At 53.2% G+C, this 22,799-nt stretch overlaps 2 protein-coding genes across 2 annotated transcripts in view; one reads left to right on the top strand and one right to left on the bottom strand.

Annotated features, from left to right (window-relative positions):
• SNRPB (small nuclear ribonucleoprotein polypeptides B and B1) overlaps positions 1-18,954 on the top strand; it is a 128,395-nt gene extending 109,441 nt beyond the window's left edge. Inside the window, exon 8 of the transcript XR_014512869.1 lies at positions 18,941-18,954. The gene's annotated coding sequence lies outside the window, so the exon portion shown is untranslated. The remainder of the gene's footprint in view (positions 1-18,940) is intronic.
• On the bottom strand, positions 1,553-17,026 carry LOC310680567 (protein-glutamine gamma-glutamyltransferase E-like). The gene is made up of 13 exons (XM_083447407.1): positions 16,891-17,026; positions 14,702-14,869; positions 14,308-14,544; positions 13,751-13,869; positions 11,974-12,102; positions 11,518-11,695; positions 8,621-8,756; positions 8,306-8,409; positions 5,508-5,753; positions 4,575-4,877; positions 3,726-3,883; positions 3,365-3,498; positions 1,553-1,826 (listed from the first exon to the last, which is right to left on the bottom strand). Exons 1-13 carry the CDS (start codon positions 16,895-16,897, stop codon positions 1,679-1,681), a joined length of 2,067 nt encoding a protein of 688 aa, XP_083303533.1. The 5' UTR covers positions 16,898-17,026; the 3' UTR covers positions 1,553-1,678.
• Positions 18,955-22,799: the final 3,845 nt, after the last annotated feature.

Below are 22,799 nucleotides of genomic sequence, written 5' to 3'. Positions count from 1 at the left end.
CTTGCTGGCTAGCAGGAGAAGGGGCTAAGACTACAGCTGACTGCTAAGGACCAAGACCATCAAAATGCAATTGGTAGAGAGGACTCTGTGTGATGTCATTTCCCCTCCTCTCCTGGGGGCCTCCTGGTACTTCCTGCTCCTCTCTCTCCCTTTGGCCAGCCAAGAGGGCAGATGTTCCCTTTGCCTGCTCCACTGCAGGCAGATGCCAGAAACTGGTTATACAGCCAAGCTCGGCTCCCAAACGCCTCCGTTTTGGAACATTTTGGCTCCCGAACACCGAAAACCCAGAAATAACTGCTCCAGTATTTGAACAATTTTCGGAAGCCGAACAGCTTCTGTGGAGTTTTTTTCTTTTATCTCCATTGACTTTGCTGGCCACCCTTTGATCCTTGGTTGTTGAACGTTTCGGAAGTCAAACTGTCTTCCGGAATGGATTATGTTCGACAACCGAGGATTGACTGTACTGTAAAGGTAAATATTGTTGGGGGATTGATCATTTGTTTTACAGACAACTGTATGTGATGCAACTTTCAGATGCTGTCCAGAAAAACCAGAATGGTTACACTGCTGCAATATAAGAATGAGATCATTGTCAGCTTGCAGCATCTGGAAAAATAGCCTTGAAAAACTGTGCTTTTTATTATTCTATTATTGAGTTTATATACCGCCCTATACCTGGAGCTTCTCCTTAGACTACTGCTGTGTGCCATAGTATGCTAAGTGAGATGTTCCACTGTTGGGACCAGCAGCCATAAATAGACTTTCTGTATATATTTCAACAATTACGCTTAATATGGCAATAAAGAGCTTATTGCTTGGACTGCTCTTGCGTCTTGAGCTGTTTATCCATCAGGGCAAATCCGCTTGCAAAAGCTGCATGTTTACAACTCTGCTGGAAGTGTGCTGGGCGATTGGTTTAAGGCAGGAGATTGAAGGCCATAAAATCTCAGAGGTATTTTGCCTGCATAATTTTTACTCCTGCCATTGCTGTGAACCAAGGCATGATAATAAGTAAATTATATTTTAAACTTACTTCCCAGGTTGTTGACTTTGTTAATCAGGGTAAGAAAGGGAGAGTCAGTTGAGTTGATAGCTGGACTTGCTCAAAACAAGGTTTCATAGCCTAATCCCTGTGCTTTTAATGTTGCAGCCAAGGAAGGCCCCCCCCCTTGGTGTCCTCTGCTCTGGGCTGTTATTGGGGGGTCCAAGGATTACACACACACATGAAGGAGATGGGTGGTTGGTGAAGGAATGGCTGCTACTGCTTCAACCATGACGGTCCCTGGACCTGCATAGGTCCCCTTCCTGCATAGAGGCTGGAATCCCCCCCCCCCCGGGTCCTGTTGATTGCATGGGGGCTGCTTTTCATCTCCTGTTTCTGCCGCTGGGTCGGCAGGCCGTGGTGTCCCAAGAGTCAAAATGTCATAGAATCAGAGAGCCGCAGAGTTGGGAGAGACCAAAGGGGTTAAGGTCTCACAGCTAATGTGTTGGGTTTTGGGGGGTTCTCAAAGGCACGCACCAGCCAGAAGAAGAGGACGTCACACAGTGGAGATATGAGAAGAAAACTTGTATTAAAATGCACATGAAAACAATGGGGCTGAGGCCCCGCTGTGCTCAGGCTCCCCATTCCACTGCTTGGCTCCATCCTCCTGGCAGGCTGCTACATGGCTAGTCATGCTCAGGCAGAGACATTAATGGGCTCAAAGGCTTTGATGTCTTGAAATTTGTCACAGGAGAAATTAACCAGCAGCTGCTTCGTCCCACTCTTGCTGGGCTTGACCTCGAACTCGAGGCGGGTGCTCTGCTTGGCCTGCAGGGGTGGCGCGCTGCAAACAAGGAGCAAAAGGAGCCAGTCAGCTGATGCTCAGGAGGAGCTGTGGGCCCGGCATGGGGGCTGCCTGGCCCTCCTCTGCCCTTCAGGACTCCAGGGCTAGCTCCTGCAGCAGCAGCTGCCAAGCCAGAGGCTCTCCCAGGCCCTGCCCACCAGGCGGGGTCTCCCTCTCGCTACTGGGTTCCCATGCACAGGCCAGGCTGCTGCTTCATTTGCTTTTCACTACTAATTAGATCAAGCACAATAACTCTGAGTTGGGGGGGGCAGTGGCAGAAGGACCCACGGCTGGGAGGGCAGCTGCCAAAGGGACCAGAGCAGGGGGGTTGGGGCTAACGGGCTCCAGGTTGGACATGCCATGATCATTCAGGTGCAGCCAGTGGGGGGACTCTGAGCCTGGAGAAACGATGGATGGCAGCCCTAGGCTGAGCATGATGGACCCACTCGGGGGGCGGGCAGTGGGTGCTGAGCAGTCTCCCATTACCCCTCACCTCCCTCTTAGACCACCCTAGGAAGAGCAGCTCCGGACGGCCCCTCCCTCGCCCCATCACCTTGTGGCAGTGGCAGCAGATGGCAGGAAGGGTATGGGGGGGGGCGTATGCCTGGGAATTTATCCTTCTTCTGATTTGAGGGTCAAACTAAATGTTCCCCAGTTAAGCAGCTCAGGCTGAAGGTAGCCATGAGCTCCCACATCCACGCCAGCCAGGTGAGGAGCCAGCCTGGCCCAGCTGAGCACACAAGGGGCTTGTGGGACCTTCAGTTTGGAGCACGGGTCCCTCTCCCCACAAAATACTTCCACATCCCATCAAAGCTTGCTCATTAGGAAGCAGGGACCCAGTGTCCCAATTCCTCTCTAGAAGGGTCCTCCTTGAAGTCTTTCTTCTAAGATCACTTTTCTTCCTCAGAGGAGTTTGTCCCCATTGGCTGCCCAGCCTCCTCCTGACTTGGGATGTGCCAAAGAAACAGCAGCCCAGCTCTGCCTTTGCCAGTTCCTGGCTGGAGTGTTGAAAGGCACTGCCGGGGGTGGTTGGCAAGCCGGGGGGGGGGTGAGCAGTTTGAGCAGTGGGGTGCTGGGGGCAAACATTTCTAAAGGGTGGCTGAAACTCATGTCTGCAGCAGAGACTGCCTGTGCACAGCCCTCTCTCTCTCTCTCTCTCTCTCTCTCTCTCTCACACACACACACACACACACACACACACACTTGCGATTCCTCTGAAGCAAAAGGGGCCCCAGCCTCTGTCACTGACAATTCCTGGTACACATAGAAAAGTTGCCTTGGAAGGTGATAGAAAAGTGGGCTGTGACTCTTTTGGGTAGTGAGCAAAGGAAGCCCCACAGGGCCAGGAAGACACAGGAGTCCCTTCTGGGCACCCCTTTCCAGACCCCCCCCCCCAGGGAGCCCTGACTTTGCCTGCTCTGGAAGTGCAGCTGAGGAACTGGGAGGTGGGAGCACCACAAGGGAGCACCCCAGCAGCCACCCCCAGTCCTGGGGAGGGGACACGGCACCCCACCTGTCTGGATGTCCCAGGCACTTACTCCAGCTTGAGCTTCTCTGCCAGCAAGTCACTGCCCTCGGCCTGCAGCACACAGTCCTTCACTTCTTCATTGAGAGGGTTGGTGAAGACCACCTCCACCTTCAGCGGCTGGCCCACTTTCGCCTGTCCCAGCACCTGCCCAGAGAAAAGCCCCCGTTGAGTAGGATGGCCACTCCCCAGGCCTCCCAGGGGGCAGGCCAGGGGGCAAAGCCAGGAGGGCACAGGCCTCCAAAGGCATGCCTGGGAGGGCCATGCACCGCCCAGCAAGCAGAGAGAAACTTGAGAGGCAATTCTGTGGGCATCAAGGCAGGGAGGCACTCAGGAGCCTCTCCTGGGCACAGAGGCAGCTGAGGAAGGCTTACTTTCAAGGTGACGGAGGGGTTGCTCAGCGTGATGTCTCCTTCCACCACGGCTTCGGTTCCCTCTGAGAGTTGGCACAAGGCTGTGGCTCGAATCATGTTGTCTGGCGTCAGGTGTTGCTGGTACTCAGCGTATGAGATCTTGAGAGGAAACTTTTTCTCTGAAAGTGACAAGTAAGCAAAGGGGCTTCCATGAGATGTGGGTCACGCAAGCCGGCAGGGGCAGACTTTGGTCTTCCATAGTTCAGCAGCACCCATGGAAGACCTAATTTGGCACCCTGCCTCATGCACATGCACTGCATCATAGTTGCAACACCTTGTGGCTCACGGCCGGTGCAGAGGAACCTCTTGCGGTGCTCAAAATCCCCCTCGGATGCCAGGAAGAACCCCAAAACGTTGCCCTTTCTTCAGGGGAAGGTGAGTCCCATAGCCCTTGGTGGAGAACAGTCAGGGGCTGCCAAGGCAGGAACTTGGCTAGCTGGGGGCAGATATGGGGAGCAATGATCCCCCTCTTCTGTGTCCCTTGCCCCCCAACATTGCCCATGGGTGCAAAAAGAGGAGCCCCCCATCTCTTGGGGTAGAGCAAGTGGGAAAAGGGGCAGGCCAAGCACAGAGGTCAGCACACACCAGCAGTGGGAGTTCCTTGCACCCCAAGATCTGAGGAGGTCGCTGGAACTCGCCATCCCCCACCCCAGCAAGCCAAGAGGGAGACCTATGAGAGGTGCCTCTGCCACCACCCCCACCTGAGTGGGGCTTCTCCAGAAGGCCCGACTGTGGCTTGTGGGCAAAGGAGGAGGAAGAGGGGGCATTGGAGGCTGCCCCCTTGCTGTGGGGAGCCCACAAAAGGCTTACCTTCTTGGGGGCCAAGAGTCACTGCGAGAGAGTCCTTCCAGACTTCATGGATGGGCTTCCCATTGTAGACGATGGACCAGGCGGTCATCTTGGCCGTCAGGCTCCTGGCCTCGGAGGCAAGGTTCTTCAGGGTGAAGACCAAGTCAACATCCTGACCAACCTTTGGCTCAGGGCTCTTGGACTTCAGAGTCCCCGAGAGGTTTGGGTTCACAGCTTCCGGACCCTTGGCAGATATGGCATTGAACGTGTTCAGGTTCAGCTTCTCACTGGCCTTTTTGAAGACGGCTCTTTCCTTCTCTGAGCCTGGAAGAGAAACAGCAGGTGGCAAAACCCAGCGGGACTGTTAGGCCCCAGTGCAGGAGCCATAGGGACCAGCAGTTTCATGAAGGGCACCTTCCCTCTCCTTCCCCAGGCCAGGGGCTCTTGGGGCCTCCGCCTCGCAGCCATCCTAGCAGTGCAAGGCCTGGTGGCACAGGAGAGCTGGGGTCCTGAGGGCTGGCAGGCAGACCATGGGGCTCTTTGCTCAGGCCTGGCTTGGGTGTGGCGCATGGACTGAAAATCTTTGCATGCCCTCCCTCCCACTCATGGGTGGGCAATACCACCCATGTTCCGCCCTCCCTGCCCTGGCCAATCTGCTGACAGGGCGCCCAAAGTAGCTTCTGGGAAATGCTCTGAGAAACACCTGAGCCTCCATGGGTGTAGCCAAGCGGCAGCAGGGGAGCATCTCCCCCCCCCCCATCAAGTAAATCCATCAAAATATTAAACTGAGGTTCTGCCCCAACAAAAATACTGGCTCCACCCAGGTGAGCCTCCCTCCGCTTTGCTCTCCTGATGGGCCAGTCTTGTCCTCACAACTTGGGCAAGTGCTAATTTCCTTGGCAATAATCCAGATCCCTCAACATTTCCCCTTCTGTCTCAATTTGCATGCCTTACCTTCTGGGTATTTATAATTGTTGGTGACATCCTGGCGGGCATAGCTGCCCACGGCCTTGGTGCTTGTGTTCTGGCCAATCGTCTTGGTCTCAGAGTAGACCTTTGTTTTCTTTCCCGTGTTCGTGTCATACGTCCAGGTGACGCGGTCGGCATTGACCTCTGCATAGACGAACGGGCAATCGTAGTTCAGGTCGACGTCTCCTTCCTTGATGGCCGCCAGCGAAGCTGGACCGCACTGGAAGATGCCTGCAGGAAGGAAAGGGAGGGAGAAGCAGTGGGCATTTTGCGCCTCAAGGCCACATGCAAGAAAACAGTTTTGGAGGGGGCAAACAAAACCCCAGCTAGCAGATACATTTAAAACAAAATGAAAAGCATGCAAAATAGACTTTCATAGCAAAGACCCACTAAGTCAGCTGGGAAAGCCCGTCAGAACAAAAATGTCTTCAGCTGCTTCCAGAAAGTGCAGATCATGGCTGCCTGTCATATCTCAACAGGGATGCTGCTCCACAGAAGAAGGGCAGCCACACTCAAAGCCCTCTTCTTTACAGGTCAGTTGCTTTTGGTGAGAGCCATTGTCGTCTAGGCATTGTGAGTTTGGGAGTGAGAGAAGGGGCAGAGAGAGAGGCAGGGGAGATTTTTTTTAACTTGCAGGAGAAACCTCCTGCCAGCTGCAGCCACCTACTGGGCAGCCAGTGCCAGATTTACATAGCTTGGGCCCCCCCAAAAAAAATTAAAGGAAAAAAACAACCTGGATATACATTTCCAAAATATAAGATAAAAAACAAATAAAATAAAACCTACATACAGCAACAGTGTTTTGTGTTGTGTATGGACCTATTAAAATTAATCAATTTTATGTATATTGGTAATTCAAAATTATTTTGATGTGAATGGACAATTTGTTGTTGACAAAGGACAGCTGGGCATATAAAGGGCCCCATTCCCTTCTGTAACTTAGGGCCTCATCAAACCTAAATCTGGCCCTGTGGGCAGCAAAGGGATAAGATGGTCTCTCTTGCAAGGAACCTGGTCCCAAGCTGTATAGGGACCTTGAACTTGGCCCGATAGCAGAACGGCAGCTGGTGCAAATTCCAAATGTTGCTGCTGGTTGGTCCCTACAATCAACCTTGGTGTTCTGCCCTCCACAAAATCTTTCCTTTCAAAAAATACATATTATTGTACACGGCACTCCAGCAGGTTTCAAAATATGATGGGCAAAAGGTCCCCCTGCTTAAATTTCTTTAAAAATTAATTCCATTTTTCATTCATTTTCCTTCTGTCATTGACTGCTCCCACAAATCCCCCACCAGGATGACATTGCAGCAAAAGGTTTTGTTCGCCCCTTTGCCAGGCTCCCTAAAATCGGTACATGTAAAACAAAACTATCAACATTTAATAGTGAATGATACAAAATTATATTTAAAAAGAGAATAGCTGGTGGGAAACCTTGAGAATCACTGTTCCTATAGCATTGACTCTTCCAGAAACACTGGGGGAAGAAAAATTGTGACTCCCCCCCCCTTTTTTTTAGACAACAAAGGTAAGCTTCCCTAAAACGAGAGCCCCTGGACCTCTTTGTCTGAACTTTGGCAGGTTTCTTAGCCAAGGGCGGCTCCCAGTCTCAGGTTCCCAGTTGCCCACATAAGACTGGGAGAGGAAGGGGGCTTCTCCCCACCTGCCCCAAATGCCAACGGCAGCCCCTAAGGAGGGACCACTGCCCTTCACAGTGACATCCTCCTCTCAGGAGGGGATGCCTCTTATTCCAATTCTGCCACAAAATAAACAAGCAACCTTCTTTTGCTCCCATGAGAAAAATAGCCCTTAAAGGTCTTGTGGGATGTACAACATTCCTTGTAATGCTAGAGTGGACATGCAAGGGAACGTTTGGTCCAGCCAGTTGAAACTTCCTGTTCCTCCTGGCCTGGAGCATCCTTCCTCTTGCGTGTGACCAGAGGTGGGCATGACCTCACCTGTCCAGGTAACAAAAGGACGAGTCATGCAGCACTCCCTCCCTTTTTTTCTTTCTCCTTTTGTCTGCTTCCAGCTAGGACTGCTCTGTTGGCTTTCAGCCAACAGCAGCACAGGGATATGGGGTAAATCCACATGTTGCTATTTGTAACTTTAAGTCTTTAAGCCTTCAGGACTGATACTGTGCACTGCCTGAAAGTGAGTAAACTTACTTTTTGTTGACTATGAAGAGGATTGTGGTGTCTTTATTCTTTTAAGAGGGATTTAAAAGGGGATCTTACCAGGAACATACAATTCACTCTGAGGCAGATTGAATTGCATAATAGTAAGAGGTTCTAACGAGCCTGCAACCAGTTTCTGCTGTGCATGAGAAGGGGAACGTAACTCTGCTACATAAGGAACTTGCTAGCGCATGTTAGGAAGATTATTAATAAAAAATATATCCTCTCCTGCCACCCTGAACATTCCCACAGGTCCCTTGGATGAAACTCCCCCGGACGAATCCACATGAAGCTTGGCAGGCTTTGGATTCCACTCTGGAGGAGATCCTTTACCTGCAAATGTCATCCACCTCTGCAAAAATGCAGGTGGGGAATTATTGCTGATTTTAGATTTCCCATTATAGTCAAGGGGTAGGGGGCAGAGCTTGGGATTTAGCAGATCAGAATTGGTCCCAAATAGTGAATTGAACTGGAACAACACAGAGCCTTTGGGTTCTTTGATTCTGCTGCCCGTCACTTAGCCCCTCGCCAAACCTGGACATTTCTGCCATGGGGAACAGTGTGGCAAGAAGGCAAAGCACAAATCACCCCCCCCCCCCCAGTTCTCACCTGTGCTCCTCTCCTGGGGAGTTGCATCCAGAATTTGCCACCCATTGAACTGGGAGCCAAGGTCCGGCCGGACAAACCAACCTTCATTCCAGACATGGAAGTTCCTGGGCCAGAGAATAAACAAGCCTGATGTGAAGGTTTGCAGTGAGATGAGGGCAGATTGTGGCTTCCACCACGGCAACCTCCTCCTGCCAAGGGAGGCAAGGAAAGGACCAAGAGACCCCTTTCACCCACCCACCCACCCAGGGCCCTGCCTCTCTGTGCAGAAATGCAACTGGTGCTGGTGAGGTGGGGGGAAGAGTCAGGCTGAGTTACCAGACACTGTCGGAGGCAATGTTCAGGGGGTTCCCAGAGCTGTCATAGTACTCATCCACAGTCAGGCTTTTGTCGGTGTCGTGGGCAGAATTGAAATTGGAGATCATGCGCGCTGCAATTCCCAGGCATCGGAGGACTGAGAGGGAAGGAGAGAGAGAATATGAACTTTGTGAGGCTGTTCCTCAGGGGCAGAGGCAATGGCTGCAGAATACTCTTGGTTGAAACATCAACTTCTCAGGCAGGTGCTCTTGGCTCTGTGGCCTGTGAGCACTCCTTGGGAGATGTTGCCATTGACCCTGTGGGCTGGCGCAAGAGCGAGCATGGAAAGGGGAGCGGTCACTGGAAGGAAGTAGAGCAGTGGCTGCCATTCCCACTCAGGAGTCTCCTGTGACGAGGACTGGTCTAAGGTGCTGGGTGCGAGAGGCAGGTGCAAAGTTGAAACTTCATCACTAGATAGATGGCTGCCTCATGCCCCATTGCCCTCTTTGTCAGGGCCAGCACTTTTTCTGCCTCCTCACACATCTGAAAATGCCAGGGGGACCCAGCAGAGCGTATCAGACTACCGAGACCACCAGCCCGGAAAGAGCCCCACCAGGGGAGTTTGCAGATCCAGAGAGGGTGACGCTTTTCTCCCCAGTCACAACACACACAAACATACCCAGCCTAGTTCCATGCCCAGGATCCCAGGCAGAAAGGGCCACAAGTCTGAATCAAAGCTCAGACCAGAAGCACAAGTGCAGGTCGCTCTGAGCCACGAGGAAGAAGGGGAGCCGTGGAGCAAAGGGCTCTCTGGATCCAGCTATGGCTCCTTCGCCTTACTTCCGGATTTACTGGTGCAGCACATCCTTCTGTCCCTCTCCTAGGCCTGTGTGTGATTGTGACTCCTGGACTGGACATTTCACTTGCCACAATTGCATCAAATGATAGGAACATAATGAAATGTTGAAGCAGAAAAGCATGGAATCGTGGAGCTGGAAGGGACCCCACGGATCATCTTTCTTGTGCAACCCCCTGCAATGCAGGAATCTCAGCTCAAGCATCCCTGACAGATGGCCATCCAACCTCTGCTTAGAAGCCTCCAAGGAAGGAGAGTCCAGAACCTCCTTATAAAAAGTAAACACTTGTTTGACCTCAGTTATTTGACACAGAGGGGGATACCAACAGATATAGTCCAAAAGGCACACAGGGAGTTCTGCATGTATGGGAGAAATTTAAAAAGCAAGTGGTCCTCACTGACCGGGTGCAAAAAGATATTGTCATCCGGAGGAGCCCTGGCTGCCTATATAAAATACTATAGCACCCCCCTTACCTGAGAGTAAGGCCCACTGAACTCAGTGCAGCTTTCTTCTGAGTAGATAGTTCTTTACTAGATGCAAGTCAGCTGCACCAAATGACCCCGTTCAGCTAGGCCCTGTGCCTTGCAAAGCTGAGCAGATGCTGCCAACAGGCCTTGTGCCCCTTGGCAACATCTGAAGACCCTGATCTACCTGATCCAGTGCTGGGTGAATTGGACCCTGTGCCTTGCAGAGTCAGGCCCAGGCTGCCACTGGGCCCAGCACTGGTGGCAGCTACAAGCAGCTCTGGTTCGCCCAGCCCTACCCATTGCCACCCCACCTGACCTGGGGGTTCTGGATCGGTAGCTCTACTGGTCAAAATAGGAGCACCAGCAATCGCCCTCTCCTATCAGAAACATCCCAGGACTGCTCCAAGAAAACACATGTGGCAAAAAGGAGTGCTAGGCCCTGGTGGGCCTCCCCCTTACCCACTTGCCATGGACCAAGCGGATAGCTAGCTAATCTGGATTCTATTTGTGCCTATTTTTCTTCCCTTCTCACTTCCCTCTGTGGCCCCCTAGCCTCGTGCTATGCCCCCTCCCCCATTTATGCGATTTTCACCTGTGACCCCCTTGGAATATCCTTAGAATATCCCCTTGGAATATTCTAGAGAATTTTCTGTGACCCCTTGGTTGTGGGGATTTGTTGTCAAAATAACAATGCATTATTGAGGTTGAGTAACTCTAGAGACTAGGGACGCGGGTGGCGCTGTGGGTTAAACCACAGAGCCTAGGGCCTGCTGATCTGAAGGTCGCAGTGAAGCAGTTTAGTCATGCTGGCCACATGACCCGGAAGCTGTACACCGGCTCCCTTGGCCAATAAAGCGAGATGCAACCCCAGAGTCGTCCGTGACTGGACCTAATGGTCAGGGGTCCCTTTACCTTTACCCTTAACTCTAGAGACTAACAACCACAGTGCTGCAAATTTCTGGTTAGACAGATTGCAAAGAAAAGCAATGTAATTTGCAGACACAGAGCTCTGTTTGACAGCACTTCCCTTGAGTTCTCTAGCAGGAAAAAGACAAAGGGATTTAATTTTTTCTACTTCCTCCTGCTTCAGGACTCATTATCTTTTCCGCCATGCTTCTGAGGCAGATGGATGTCTGTCTGGTCTCTCCTCCAGTGGAGATTCCATTTTTGACCTCAACTATGCATTGTAATCTAGAAGCAGAATTTGCCTGTTTGTAACTGCTGGAATCAAGTGCAAGACTTTATGTAAGTACTATTTTACATGTGATTCTTTTATTAAGAGGGAGAAAGGGGGAAATCATATATCCTATCCTTCCCACAAAATCCATCCAACAGTGGTTCCCTGGGGACTCTGAATGTTCTGGGGGTGGTGGGGGCAGCAGCAGAGAAGCTGCTTGCAGCAAAAGTCATTGGCACCCATTGCACTCAGCCATCCGTTTTGCCCAGACTAAATGCTTGCTCCATGCCTGCCACCTGTGGTTTGGCTGCTGACCAGAGGCAGCAGAGCCTGCCATGAAAACCCACAGCTGGTGCTTGAGCTAATTCCTCACCCCAGCGGCTTGGTGGTGCATGCCAGTGTTTCAGGCAGACCTACCTGTAGTCAGCACTCCAGCAAAGACCCAGCACTGCCCATACAGGACAGGTCTAAATCCCGAGTCCTTCCATTTTCTCAAGATGTCCACGCTTCCATTCCAGCTGCTTGGACTCTCCCCACCACTGTAATTCCCACTCCAGTTTCCTTGCAGGACTCCTCTGTCGTCATTGCTGTTGACCTGCAGCGGGGGAGGGGGGAGTCGAGAGAGGCCAATGAGCTGCTCCCCCTTTTTTGCACAGGCTGGATTGGACCAGGGAGCAGCAGGAAGGGAGTAGCGGGCTGCCTGCCTGCCTTCTCCTTTCCACCCATGATCCCACCTCCACATCCTTTTGCAAAGTTAATAGAATCATAAAATTGTAGGCAGGCAGGTGAGAGCCCCCTCGTGGCTCCTCTCAGGGACACTCACTCCTATCCATGGGGTGGGTGGGAGGCTGGCTCATGCTGGGCTTTTCTTACCATGGCGCTGAGCACCCGCCCAACGTATTTGGGGTCATTTCGTCTGCGCACATCAGCAGTTGGGTCCTTGCGGTAGCTCAAGCTCCGGTCTAGGATGTCAAGGCAGATGTCCAACATGCCCTCTTGAAACTGAACACAGAGAGGAAGACAAATGAAATGGTTCTTCATCCTGTGGCAGCATCACCCAGTGCTACACACATAACCTGGAGCTCCCCCTGCGTTTTGAGCGACTCCAACTATGAACTGGTTGAAGGAAGAGAGCAGGTCCTATTTGTTCCTTCCTCTGCAGGAGAGAAGGGGAAATGATATCACACAGAGCCCTCTCTACCAATTGCATTTCTATGGTCTGAGTCGGCCTCTCATCAATACAGTTCTGTGGATTTAGCGCCTTCTAATAATAATAATAAATAATAAATTTTATTTATACCCCGCCCTCCCCAGCCAAAGCTGGGCTCAGGGCGGCTAACAACAGTAAAAACAATCCAACATTCTAAAAACTTTTCACCATAAAATCAATCAGAAACAAATTGATGGCAACCAGCAAGCAGGACCCTGTGCAGATTGCCAGAGGAGGGGGTCAGGCTGCGCCCTGACCAAAGGCCTGGTGGAACAGCTCTGTCTTACAGGCCCTGTGGAAAGATGTCAAGTCCCGCACGTCTTGGGGGAATTACTGGCTTGTTTTGCTTTTGATTTTCTTACTTATTTTGTGTTTTCATTTTTCATTTTTCATTCTGTATTTTTATGTTGTGAACTGTGATCTTTGGAAGAAGGCTGATATACAAACTTAATAAAATAAATAATTAATATAAATATGTGCTTGTGGGGTTTGGCTGCTAATCTCTCACAAGGCCTGGGTGGGCGAGAGGGGCCCCCAGTGGCTCCGAAGGTCTCCTGCCCCTCTCCCTCCCTTGGGAAGAGGCTTGGGAGTAACCAGGACTGTCCCAGAGAACGTTCAGCTTGTTAAGACGACCCAGGCCAGGGGCTCCTCCTTCTTCCTCTTCCCGGGATTGCCATATGTCCTCTTTTTCCAAGACACGTCCTCTTTTTCATGGGTAGAGCCATCATCTCCCCCCAAAAAACTAAGTTTTGGGTCTTTGGGGGGATTTTTACAGCATTTTCCTCAAAAAGTGCCCGAAGGTGCCATACTTCCTGAGTTTTCCGGACATTTCGCCAATTTGGCGAAAAATCCTCCCAGACACCGTTTTGACAGTCCGATTCACGGACGTGTCTGGGGGAAAACCGAGACGTATGGCAGCCCTATCATGGTGATCCATAGCAGTGGCGTAGCGTGGGTTGTCAGCACCCGGGGCAAGGCAAGTAATTTGCTCCCCCTAACCCGTGGACTTGCGCCCCCTAACCCTAACCCCCAGATGTTGCGCCGGGTGCGGCCGGCCCCCCCTGCACCCCCCACGCTAGGCCACTGATCCATAGCTAAAAGCAGAAGTCGACAAATGTGTCCTGTTTTTTGCTCTTCAAAATATGGCAACCCGAAGACCCCCAGGGACCGTCCAGCCAGCCTAGGAAGTGCGCTCTGGTCTCGGGGGAGGAGACAGGAGGCATTGCCATCCACACCTGGAATTGAGGAGGAGCTGGAAAGGTCCAGGACCCATTTTCTCTCTCTTCTTTTGAGAAAGGGGGGGGGGCGGGATTTGGAGGGCGCGCGTGTGCGCGTGGCTGAGCTCCAGTTGCTCTGGGCATTTCTGGACGGGGCCGGTAGCGTCTCTCCTAGCCCCTCCCCACCCCGGTCTCCAGCCCCCGCCCAAAGGCTTCCCCCTACCTGGCCAAAGTTCCACCCGAAGCTGGAGATGCGGTTCGCGCTGCCCACGAAGACGAGGCCGAACTCGGAGAGGACGTATTCCTTGCGCTCCGCGTCGTTGCCCATGAAGACGTCGTCTCCTGCAAGCGAAAGAACCGGCCGGTGCTGAGGGGCCATTTGGCTGGGGAAGAACTAGGAATTCCCAATACCTCCTTGGGACGCCCCCAGCCCTCCTTCCCGTAGCTGCAGGTGGCCCGTCCTGTCCCTGTGCGCCTTGGGGGCAGGAAGCCCCCGGCGCCACCCTGAGGCCGCTTCGTGCAGCTGGAAGCACCTAGCCAGGAGGAGAAGGAGTCGTCTCCGGTCCCCACAAGAAAAGGCCGGGGGCCGAGGGGGGCAGTCGTCGGGGGGGGGGGTGCGGTGAGTTCGGGGGCATCAGTCGCTGGGGGGCCGTGTGTTTTGGATTTGTTTCCGCTCTTGTTTTTATTAAGTATTTCGTGTTTCTTATATTTTTATGTTGTGAACCACCTTGAGATCTACGGATGAAGGGCGGCATACAAATTTAATAAATAACTAAATACCTGTCGCCCAGGGGTTAAAGAGCAGCACGAAGGTGCCGAGGTGGGAGGCGCCGGCGTTCGTTTTGATCCCCAGCCGGTAGCGCCCGATGGCGGCACTCGCAGGGCTGGAAATGGCGATGTTCAGGGAGCCCGAAGCCGCCGGAGAGTCCTGGACGGCGCCCCAGGAGCCGCCGCTGGGTGCGGCGCTGGAGATGCCAAAAGCCACGCGGGTCTTCTCGTGCAGGGCAGAGGTCGATCCTGGCAGCAGGAGGAAGGCGGTGAGCTTTGGGCATAGTGGAGGTCACATCTTGGGCAGCCCGCCCTCCGGGGTGGGGGCCTTTACGCCAAGTGGCCCCCTCGACATGGAGAGCCAAGGAGTCACCCAGCTGGATTCTGCATTTCGGTGGCGGCTTACCTGTTTCGACGGTGAACGTGAGGCTGCCTGGGGCTGGCGCTGCTCCGCCGAAGGCCAGAGAGATATAGAAAGGTTGTGCCCGTCGCACCACCAGCTCGGTGCCGGGGTACTGCTCGGTGTGGTGCGCGCTGCCATTGGCTTTCCGCTTCCAGTCAATCTTCGGCACAGCTGCAAAAACGGGGAGAAGACCACGAAGGTTGAGGCAGAGAGGCTCGCCTGCGCCTTTCCGAAACAGGTCATGCCCTCTCAGCGACCCAGAAGGCACCCTTCAGTCACAGGGCGCTCCTTTCCCTGAAGACCAAGAGCCAAGGGACCGCCTTTCCTAGCGCCCCTTTCCCTCCGACCGGCTGGAGAAACGCGCGTGAAACGGAGCTCTCGATGCTCGACTTCATCGCATTTGACACCAATGCAAATACTGTAGATCTCCCGTGCGAGAGGAGGAGATCTGTGGCAGCTGCGGAGTTGTGGGCAGGGCAGACCCTCCACGTGGCGCTGCGGCACTTCGGCAAGAGCAGCCGCTGCGGAGCAGGGCAGCGCAAGGGCACCAGCCCGCCTGTCCCGGCCTGGCGCCAGCTGAGCTCAGTCGCTTTCTGCGGATTCACGCGTGTTGGGTTGCCTATACAGAACAGAAACCGTCGTCTCCGGTGCCAAAGTATTTAGTCAAGGGATGGATTGTGACTAAGCAAAAACCACTCACGAATCTGAGGGCAGTTGCTGGGCAGCTCCGGACCGACCTCTCTTAGCGCCTGGGACGGGACCGGGCGGGCAAGCAGTTCATCAGGGAAGGAGGGGAGTGGGGGGCACTCGCCCAGACTCTCGCCATGGCAGCCCGGCCACATTCTGGATGCGGCCAAGCCTGCGCGCGCTCTCTCTGTGCAACCGTCCCTCGTGCGTCCTGCATCGCCCTGGGAAGACTCCAGGCCCCGCCGCTCCTTGGCCCGGGGTGCGGAGCGCTTGGGCTGGGCTGCGGACCGAGGGAGCTGGGCCCCGAAGCCCAGAGCCCCGCCGCGTTCCGCAAGCGCCGGCTTGCCCTGCCCCCGCCTCTCGCTGTAATTACGGCTCTTCAAACGGGGCGGACAGCGCGCGGAGCGTGTCCCGGTGGGAGAGGGCAGCCCCAGGTCCCAACCCAGGAGGCAGCCGGGGACTCAAGATTTGCCTTTGGGAAGCTGCTGTTTGGCGGCGGACGCCCCATAACGGAACTGCCGGAGCCTCGTTGGTCCCCCGAGCTGGCGAGGCTCCTCGGAGAGAGCCGGCCCGCCTTGCGGAACGCGCTGTCACTGGAAGTCCAATGGACGCCTGCTGAAAACTTTTCTGCGCTGCCCAGCTCATGCAGACAATTAAGACACCACCTTCCAAAGGCTCATAGAACCGTAGAGTTGGAAGGCCCCCCGGGGTCATCTAGTCTACCCTCTGCATTGCAGGAATCTGTTGCCCAAGGTGGGGCTGAACCCATGACCCTGAGAGTAAGAGCCTCACACTCTACGGACCGAGCGATCACCAGAGAGGGAGTTCCAAAGGCTGGAACAGACACCATAAACTGTAGTTAGTGGAGGCTTCCTGTGTTTAGATTTTCATGGGCTTTTAACTGCATATAGATGTTGTAAGCACGGGTCCTTTTTGTGATGTAGTGGTATATGCATATTCCTTGGGGTCAGGATAGAGGTTAACTTTCCCCCGTCAGGCGATCAGCCTCTCTGCTCAGGGTGGTCCCCTTTTCCATCCATGTCCTTGATGAGCTGGCTCTGCTTTGCTGCCGCCCAGGATGAGCCCTACAGGTCTTTATCCACTCTAGAAAGCAGACCACCCTCACCAGCCCCTCCAGGCTGTGCTCCCAGCAGCAACAGGGCTGGGGGAAATGGGCAGGGCTGTGCCTAGCCCCTCTGGGCAGGGGGGCAGGTGTGCTGGGTCCGTCCGAGCAAGGTGGGGTGCATGGCTAGAGGAAGGCCAGCCCACCAGAGAGATGCAAAGGCTCCCCCTGCAGAAGAAGAGGCAGGAGAACCCAGCTGGCTTGTATTCTATTAGCTGGTGCTGTGGAGGGGTAGAGGAGAGGGCAAAGGCAAAGGCAAAGCCTTGATTTGCTGGCATGCCCAACAGGTCCATGAAATGCTGGCCAAGCCTTCCTTATTCGCACCTGCCCAGCCCTGCAGGCAGCCCATACTGGGGCCTTGCCCAGGGCAGCTTGTACTCACCAGCCATGCTCTCTCTTGTTCTGCTGATCTTTGGGTCCTCTAGAGAAGCTCCCAGGGATAGGATGAGTCTCTCAAGGGGCTTGGAAGCACCTTATATGCAGCACACTGGAGACTCCTCCTTTTTGTCCAAAGGGGGCGCGGCTCACAAGCCACACCAACAGTGCTGCAACCTTCCCTGACAGAGTGCGCCTGCCATGGGAGGGGCAGGCAGGAGTGACTCTGGGTGGCTCTTCACTCCAGGAAGGCTGATGACAGAAAGGGTGCATGCAGCAGGGAGTCATTTCCAGGTCAGAAGAAAGGGGCCTGAATCAGCCACCAGTAACCTTTCCCCTAGTCTTTCTAGGAAGGCCTCGGCACAAAGCCCTCAAGTGGCCAGCCCTCTGGGGCAGGTACACGGGCCTCTCTACAACCAGGGCATCTCTTAACTCATGCAGCCATGAAGCCAGCATTTCCCACTGGGGAACAGCTCGGTGGTGCAACCTCATTAAGCTGCACTCCTTCCTTAACGCTAATTCCTTGCTGCATCCCGCGCTCCCTGCATGTCAGACACTTTGCCAGCTGCAGTTCTGCTGGGTGGGAGGTGGCGGATGGCTGCAGCTTCCTGTGTGCAGGTCAACTCTTCCCTGAACTTGTTACCAGAGAAGTCAAGGCCATTTCTGACAAAAGCAGGAACGCGCCACCTCCTCCCTCCAATACGCCCATCCCAGCACAGGACTGATGACAACAGGCCTGTGGCTCAAGGAAGGAGACCCTCCAAAGGCACCTCGGACAGGGTCCCTTTCCCTCCCACCCTCTCTCCAGTATTCTTGGGCAACCCACATGCAGGAGAGGCTCAAAGCTTCTTATGTTAATAGGCTTCTTAAACAACTGATGCATATTCACACACCAACTTATTTTTGCTGCCACACATGAAACAGCCTGGCTGGAACCTCCAGAGCTGGCTCTTCCTTAGCATTTGTCCCTTGCTCTCTCAGCCAGTGCTGGGACCAAGCAGGCAGGGGAGCTGTGATGGGGCCTGCTGGCTTCCAGGATCCGGCCATTTGCCCCAGTGACCGTCATGGCAGTGACTAAGAAGGGCTTCCTTATGTCAAAACCCCCCATGAAAGATTGTGTGGCAAGGAACAACTATCCATATGCATTTCTACTCATGAGACGGATGTGACTCCCCTGAGTCACGAGCTGATACATCTACCAATTCTTCCAGGGTTGCAGTTTCACTCACAGGAAAAGCAGAGGGAACCCTCTTCCTGCCAATGGGCCTTCCCACTGAAACTGGAAGTAGCTCTCTTTCTACAGGGAGTCAAGACAGAGCCTTGGTGCCACTCGGGAGCACATGGCAGGCCAGCCTTCCCTGCTCTTCCTCTCCTTCTGATGCAGCGGTGCCATCCCTTTGCCCAACAAACATCTCAAGACAGCAAGTCCTCTGACCAATTTGTGGACTGGGCATCTGTACAAGGAACTGCAGCCCATGGAGAAAGCCTCACTTGGGGAGGCACATGGCAGGGTCCGGAGCAAGGGGCCCAGGAGCTGCCTTCTCTCAGGACAGAGCTCAGAAGCAAAGGTGGGCTCTGCTGTTGGCTCCACTGTCCTCCAGGCCATGGCAGAGGAAGCAATGCTGGCATTTCCCGGCTCACCTCACAGTGACTGATCCAGCCAGAATCTCCTTTATGTTGCTCCATTCAGGCTGCCTCAGCACTGAGTGGCAACAGAGGCCAACGGCAAGCAGATTATTATGAAGGGCCACACCCTGAGCTGATGGTTTTCCTGTCCAGGGAATCTTGTTACATCTAGTTTTGCATGTTCACCAGTGACTGCCAGGGATAAAAGTGTGGAAAAGATCACTCCTCCCCAGGACTGTGGCTCACCTGGAGGGAGGGGCAAGGAGGGGCTCAAGCAAGGGACGATGTGTCACACACACACACACACACACACACACACACACACACCCTCCAGTTGCCATCAGGTTAACTGGACAGACTCATTCCTGCCACAGAATCCCAACATCTTCAGACCTTCCACTGCCCTCGGATAAGGAGCACCTGCGGTGGGGTGGGGTGGGGGGGCATGTGGCTACTGGCAGTGAGGTTGGCAAGCCTGGGGGTGGGTAAGAGGAGAAAGATTGCCTTTGCCACCCTCTCAGTGCTCTGTCCCCCAACAGAGATTCTCCTAGACCTTATTGCAGGTAGTGGGTTTGCTCAGATCCTGGCCACCCTCCCCCCCTGGCAGTTCTCCAGGAGAAGGTACAGTTGTTCCCACCTGTTGATGGAGGCCCCCCCCCCCCCACTCTTGGCTGCCCTGACACTGGCCTTGTCCTGGGCTGGGCTTGCTCTGGCCCTCCACCTCCACCTGGGCTCAACTCCTTGTTTCCAAGCTACTCTTGGTCTTGTGCCTTGTGGAGGGGCAGCAGAAACCCCCTCCTGGCACCTCCCTCCCAAATGAAGGGGCTCGGGAGTTTGGGAGCCTTCCTGCCCCTTTGGCCAGAGATATTGCCCCACTTCAGGGTGACTCGCGTGACACAGTTATGAAAGTCAGATGGGGAGGAAATGCTGGAGCAATCTGGCCCCAAGTGAGCAAGAACGAGGGAGGAAGAGCTGCTGGGGCAATCCTGCTGGGGAAGGGATGTGCCAACCCCGCAGTTCTTGGCTCCTGCTCAGGCCCTGCTGGGGTGGACAGGCTGACTGGCCCACGCACCCCCAGGATGATGCTCACAAGGCCGGGAGCAGATTGGGTTGGCTGTGTGTGTGTTAACCAATGTGAGGAAATCTTTAACCATCAAGTGGTTGCCGTTTGAATTGCGAAACAGCTGACCCAAAGAAATCCTGTTCCTTGTAAAGATCTGGCCACGGGTTCAAGGTGTGGGCCAGGACTGGCCACCCCCTGTTCAAAACTCACCTTAGCCACAACCTTGCTGCCCCCAGCTCTGATGGCCCACGGGCTTCGCTGGCTCTAAAGGGAGAGTAGACTGGAGTGGTTCTAATAGTAGTCATAGCAGCAGCAGGGCCTCTCAGAATTAGAGTTGGGTGGGGTCCCAAGGGTCATCTAGTCCAACCCTGTCATAGTCCCGTGCTGCTCAACCATGGCAGAGCTCAGTGGCAGGAGAGGCCAGCCGACCAGCCGAGTCTCAGGGGGTACTTGTCTGGAGGCAGAGTCTATATGCAAGGTTCAGTCCAGTCCTAAGGTCAGAAGTAGCTCAGTTCATGTAGTCAGACAGTCCGGGGTCAAGAAAGCAGAGAGTCCAAGGTCACAAGAGGCAAGAAGCAGCAAGGTCTGGCCAGGAACGACAAATATTGTTTCCAGCAACTGACTGAGGCTGGAAACCCTGCTGAAGAAAGCTGGAGCCAGCTGGTTCTCATCAGGAGCAAGAAGGCCGATCAGTGGCAGGTGGCGTCACTCTGCCTTCTGCTCCTTCAGGCTGCTGCTCAGCAGGTGAAGCTGATTCCTGGCCCATGACAAAATCCCCGCAATGCAGGAATCACAACTAAAGCCTCCCCGATAGTTGGTGATCGAGTCTCTGCTTAAAACCCCCCAATGATGGAGCCCAGCACCTTCCAAGAGAGTCTGCTCCACTGTCCAACAGTTCTTACCCTCAGTGTGTTTTCTCCCAATATTCCCATGTTTGTAGGCGATTTTGCCTGATAAGACACTTCTTTGCAAAGTGCCCCCCCAAATAATGGATTTTTGTATGTTGTTTTCACCAATTCATGCACTTTTATGTACACTTGATTACTGTATGTGCATTTTAGTACACATTACTTGGCTGGAGAACTGCATTCCAAAATTGGGGGGGGGGTGAATTTTAAAGGATAGCTGTGTTTGAATTCTTTCCCTTTCAGTGGAAACTGAATCGAGTTTCTCCATCTACAGAGCTAGGGGGCTCCTGCAGGTGGGAGAGTCGGCTCCTGCTGCACCCAGATACTCCACTGGACTTTCCTGGGTGCTGCCAGGGCGGGTGGGGGAAGAAGGAAGTTTTTCTCAGTGGCAGCAGCAGGGCACACAAACAGCATTTCTGATGATGGTGAAATTTCAGCTCTGCTTGCTCACGGAAGGTGGCTGTTTGTGAGGGACGGATCTCTCTCTCTCTCTGCTGAGCCACAGTCAGGCCTCTGGCTGGCCCTTCCTCTTTTTCAGCCCAGCTGCTGGCCACATGCAGGGTACCTGAGAGCCTCTGCTGGTCTTGCTCCACTCTAGGTCATTTCATCCTCTTTTGAGCTGCCTGCCGTCAGGAGGGTCTGGTCCAGAGGACATAACACATGTGGATTCTGAAATGATTTTGAAGACAACATCTCACACCAAAGCCTCCTGCCTTGAGATCACAGCGGATGGAAGCTTGGATAAGTACATAAGACAAACCTGCTGGATTAGGCCAATGGCTCATCTAGTCCAGCATCCATTTATTCATTGTCTTGCTCTCCCACCTCGTTTCTCCAAGAAGCTCAAGGTGATATATGCACCTGGTTCTCCCCTTTCTCATTTAATCCCCGCAACCCCATGAGGTTGTTTAGGCTGAGAAGCCCCCAAGGTCACAGAAAGCTTAATGGCCAACTGGGGATTCAAACCCTGGTCTCCCAGTCTGACACTCCTAGTCTGACACTCTAACTAATATACCACACTGGTTCTCATTTCCCACTGATTCTCATTCCCCACTGGGGAAACTAAGAAATCTCTGCTCTGAGAAGAACTCTCAGGTAGACAAAATCTTTTGAGGTGCTTAAAAAAATCAGCCATGTGCTCCTCTTGCTGAAGCTTCTAGCATTGGAGCTGAGCACTTGGTCCCGGTGGCAAAAGAGCCAGCAGACCTCAGGCTCAGTGCAAGGCTGGCCCTGAGACTGGTGTCAGCCGAGTGAGGCTGGGGTGTGTCTATTTTCTCTAAAAGTACTTGAACAATTAAAAAAAAACCATCTGTGGCAAAAGGACAAAGAGCTAACGCTTCATGGGCAAGTGCTGAACATATGGCAACGTTTGTTGGAAACTGTGGGGGAAAGCTTTTCTGGCAAAGAACCTGTGGCCAATGTAACATAACCGATGTGACGTGACAATTCAAGCCACGTAAATGTTTCCAAAGCAAAACCCTGTGTATATGACACTTCACTCTGCAGTCACGGGTTGAAGGGGAGCATCGGGTCTACGTGGAAGTTGTAATGTGGAGAAACAGACCCTTTGCTTTAGCAACACCCTAATGATTTGTGACTTTTCAACCCAACGTTTATTATCGTTTACAGGGAAGACAAATGCCAAGGAAGTTCTCTTTCTCAAGAAGAAGAGAATTTCATACCAATAAATATTGTATTGTATCATTTGGCCAACCAAATTCCTTTTCAGTTTCCCAGTTTCAGCCATGTCAGTGATGCCAGCTGACACCAGCACTCCGGGACTGCTTTCTGCTTTTGGAGGACAGTTTCCATTGGGACATTATTCCGTGTCTTGGTGCCGCTTGTTTTAAATTATGTGCCAAATTCATGTACACTTTATGTATGAGACAAGCTTCAACCTGCCACGGGGTTGTACTTGTCCTCTGAGGCAAGTTAAGAGACTTTTGGCTCCCAAAAGGATCTCTCGATCCTCTCGATCTAGAGTATCTCCAGCCTGTGGGGCAGCCTTGGCCCACCAGTCTTCCTCCATTGGGACCGTGAGGCCATTATTCTAAGCTTGTATGATCCTAATGCAACATTTCTTCTCAGTTCAGCAAGTAAGAAAGCAAATCTATCGGTACAAAAAGGGGTCATTAACCTATTCTCTAATTTCTTGGAGTGATATCTAACTGAAGTTTAGAAAAAAAGAGAGAGAAATCCTGAGTCACATGTTGTTTTTATCAAATGTAAAATGCCATTTGGAAAACTGTTGCCAGATAATGAAACTAGAAAATTATCTTTAAAATGAGATAGAACACGTTAACAACGTGAAGATGAAAA

The sequence above is a fragment of the Podarcis tiliguerta genome (genome assembly GCF_965153285.1).
Source record: "Podarcis tiliguerta genome assembly, chromosome: 6".
Classification (NCBI taxonomy): Eukaryota; Metazoa; Chordata; class Lepidosauria; order Squamata; family Lacertidae; genus Podarcis; species Podarcis tiliguerta.
Note: the sequence above shows the minus strand (reverse complement) of the source record. Positions and strands in the feature narration are given on the sequence as shown.

Coding starts and splice junctions, on each gene's coding strand:
- LOC310680567 (XM_083447407.1), bottom strand. Junction 8,757..11,517: donor TGCTGGAGTGCTGACTACAG/GTAGGTCTGCCT, acceptor CTTCCCTCTCAG/TCCTCCGATGCCTGGGAATT. Junction 5,754..8,305: donor TCCCCAGGAGAGGAGCACAG/GTGAGAACTGGG, acceptor TCCTTCCTGCAG/GCATCTTCCAGTGCGGTCCA.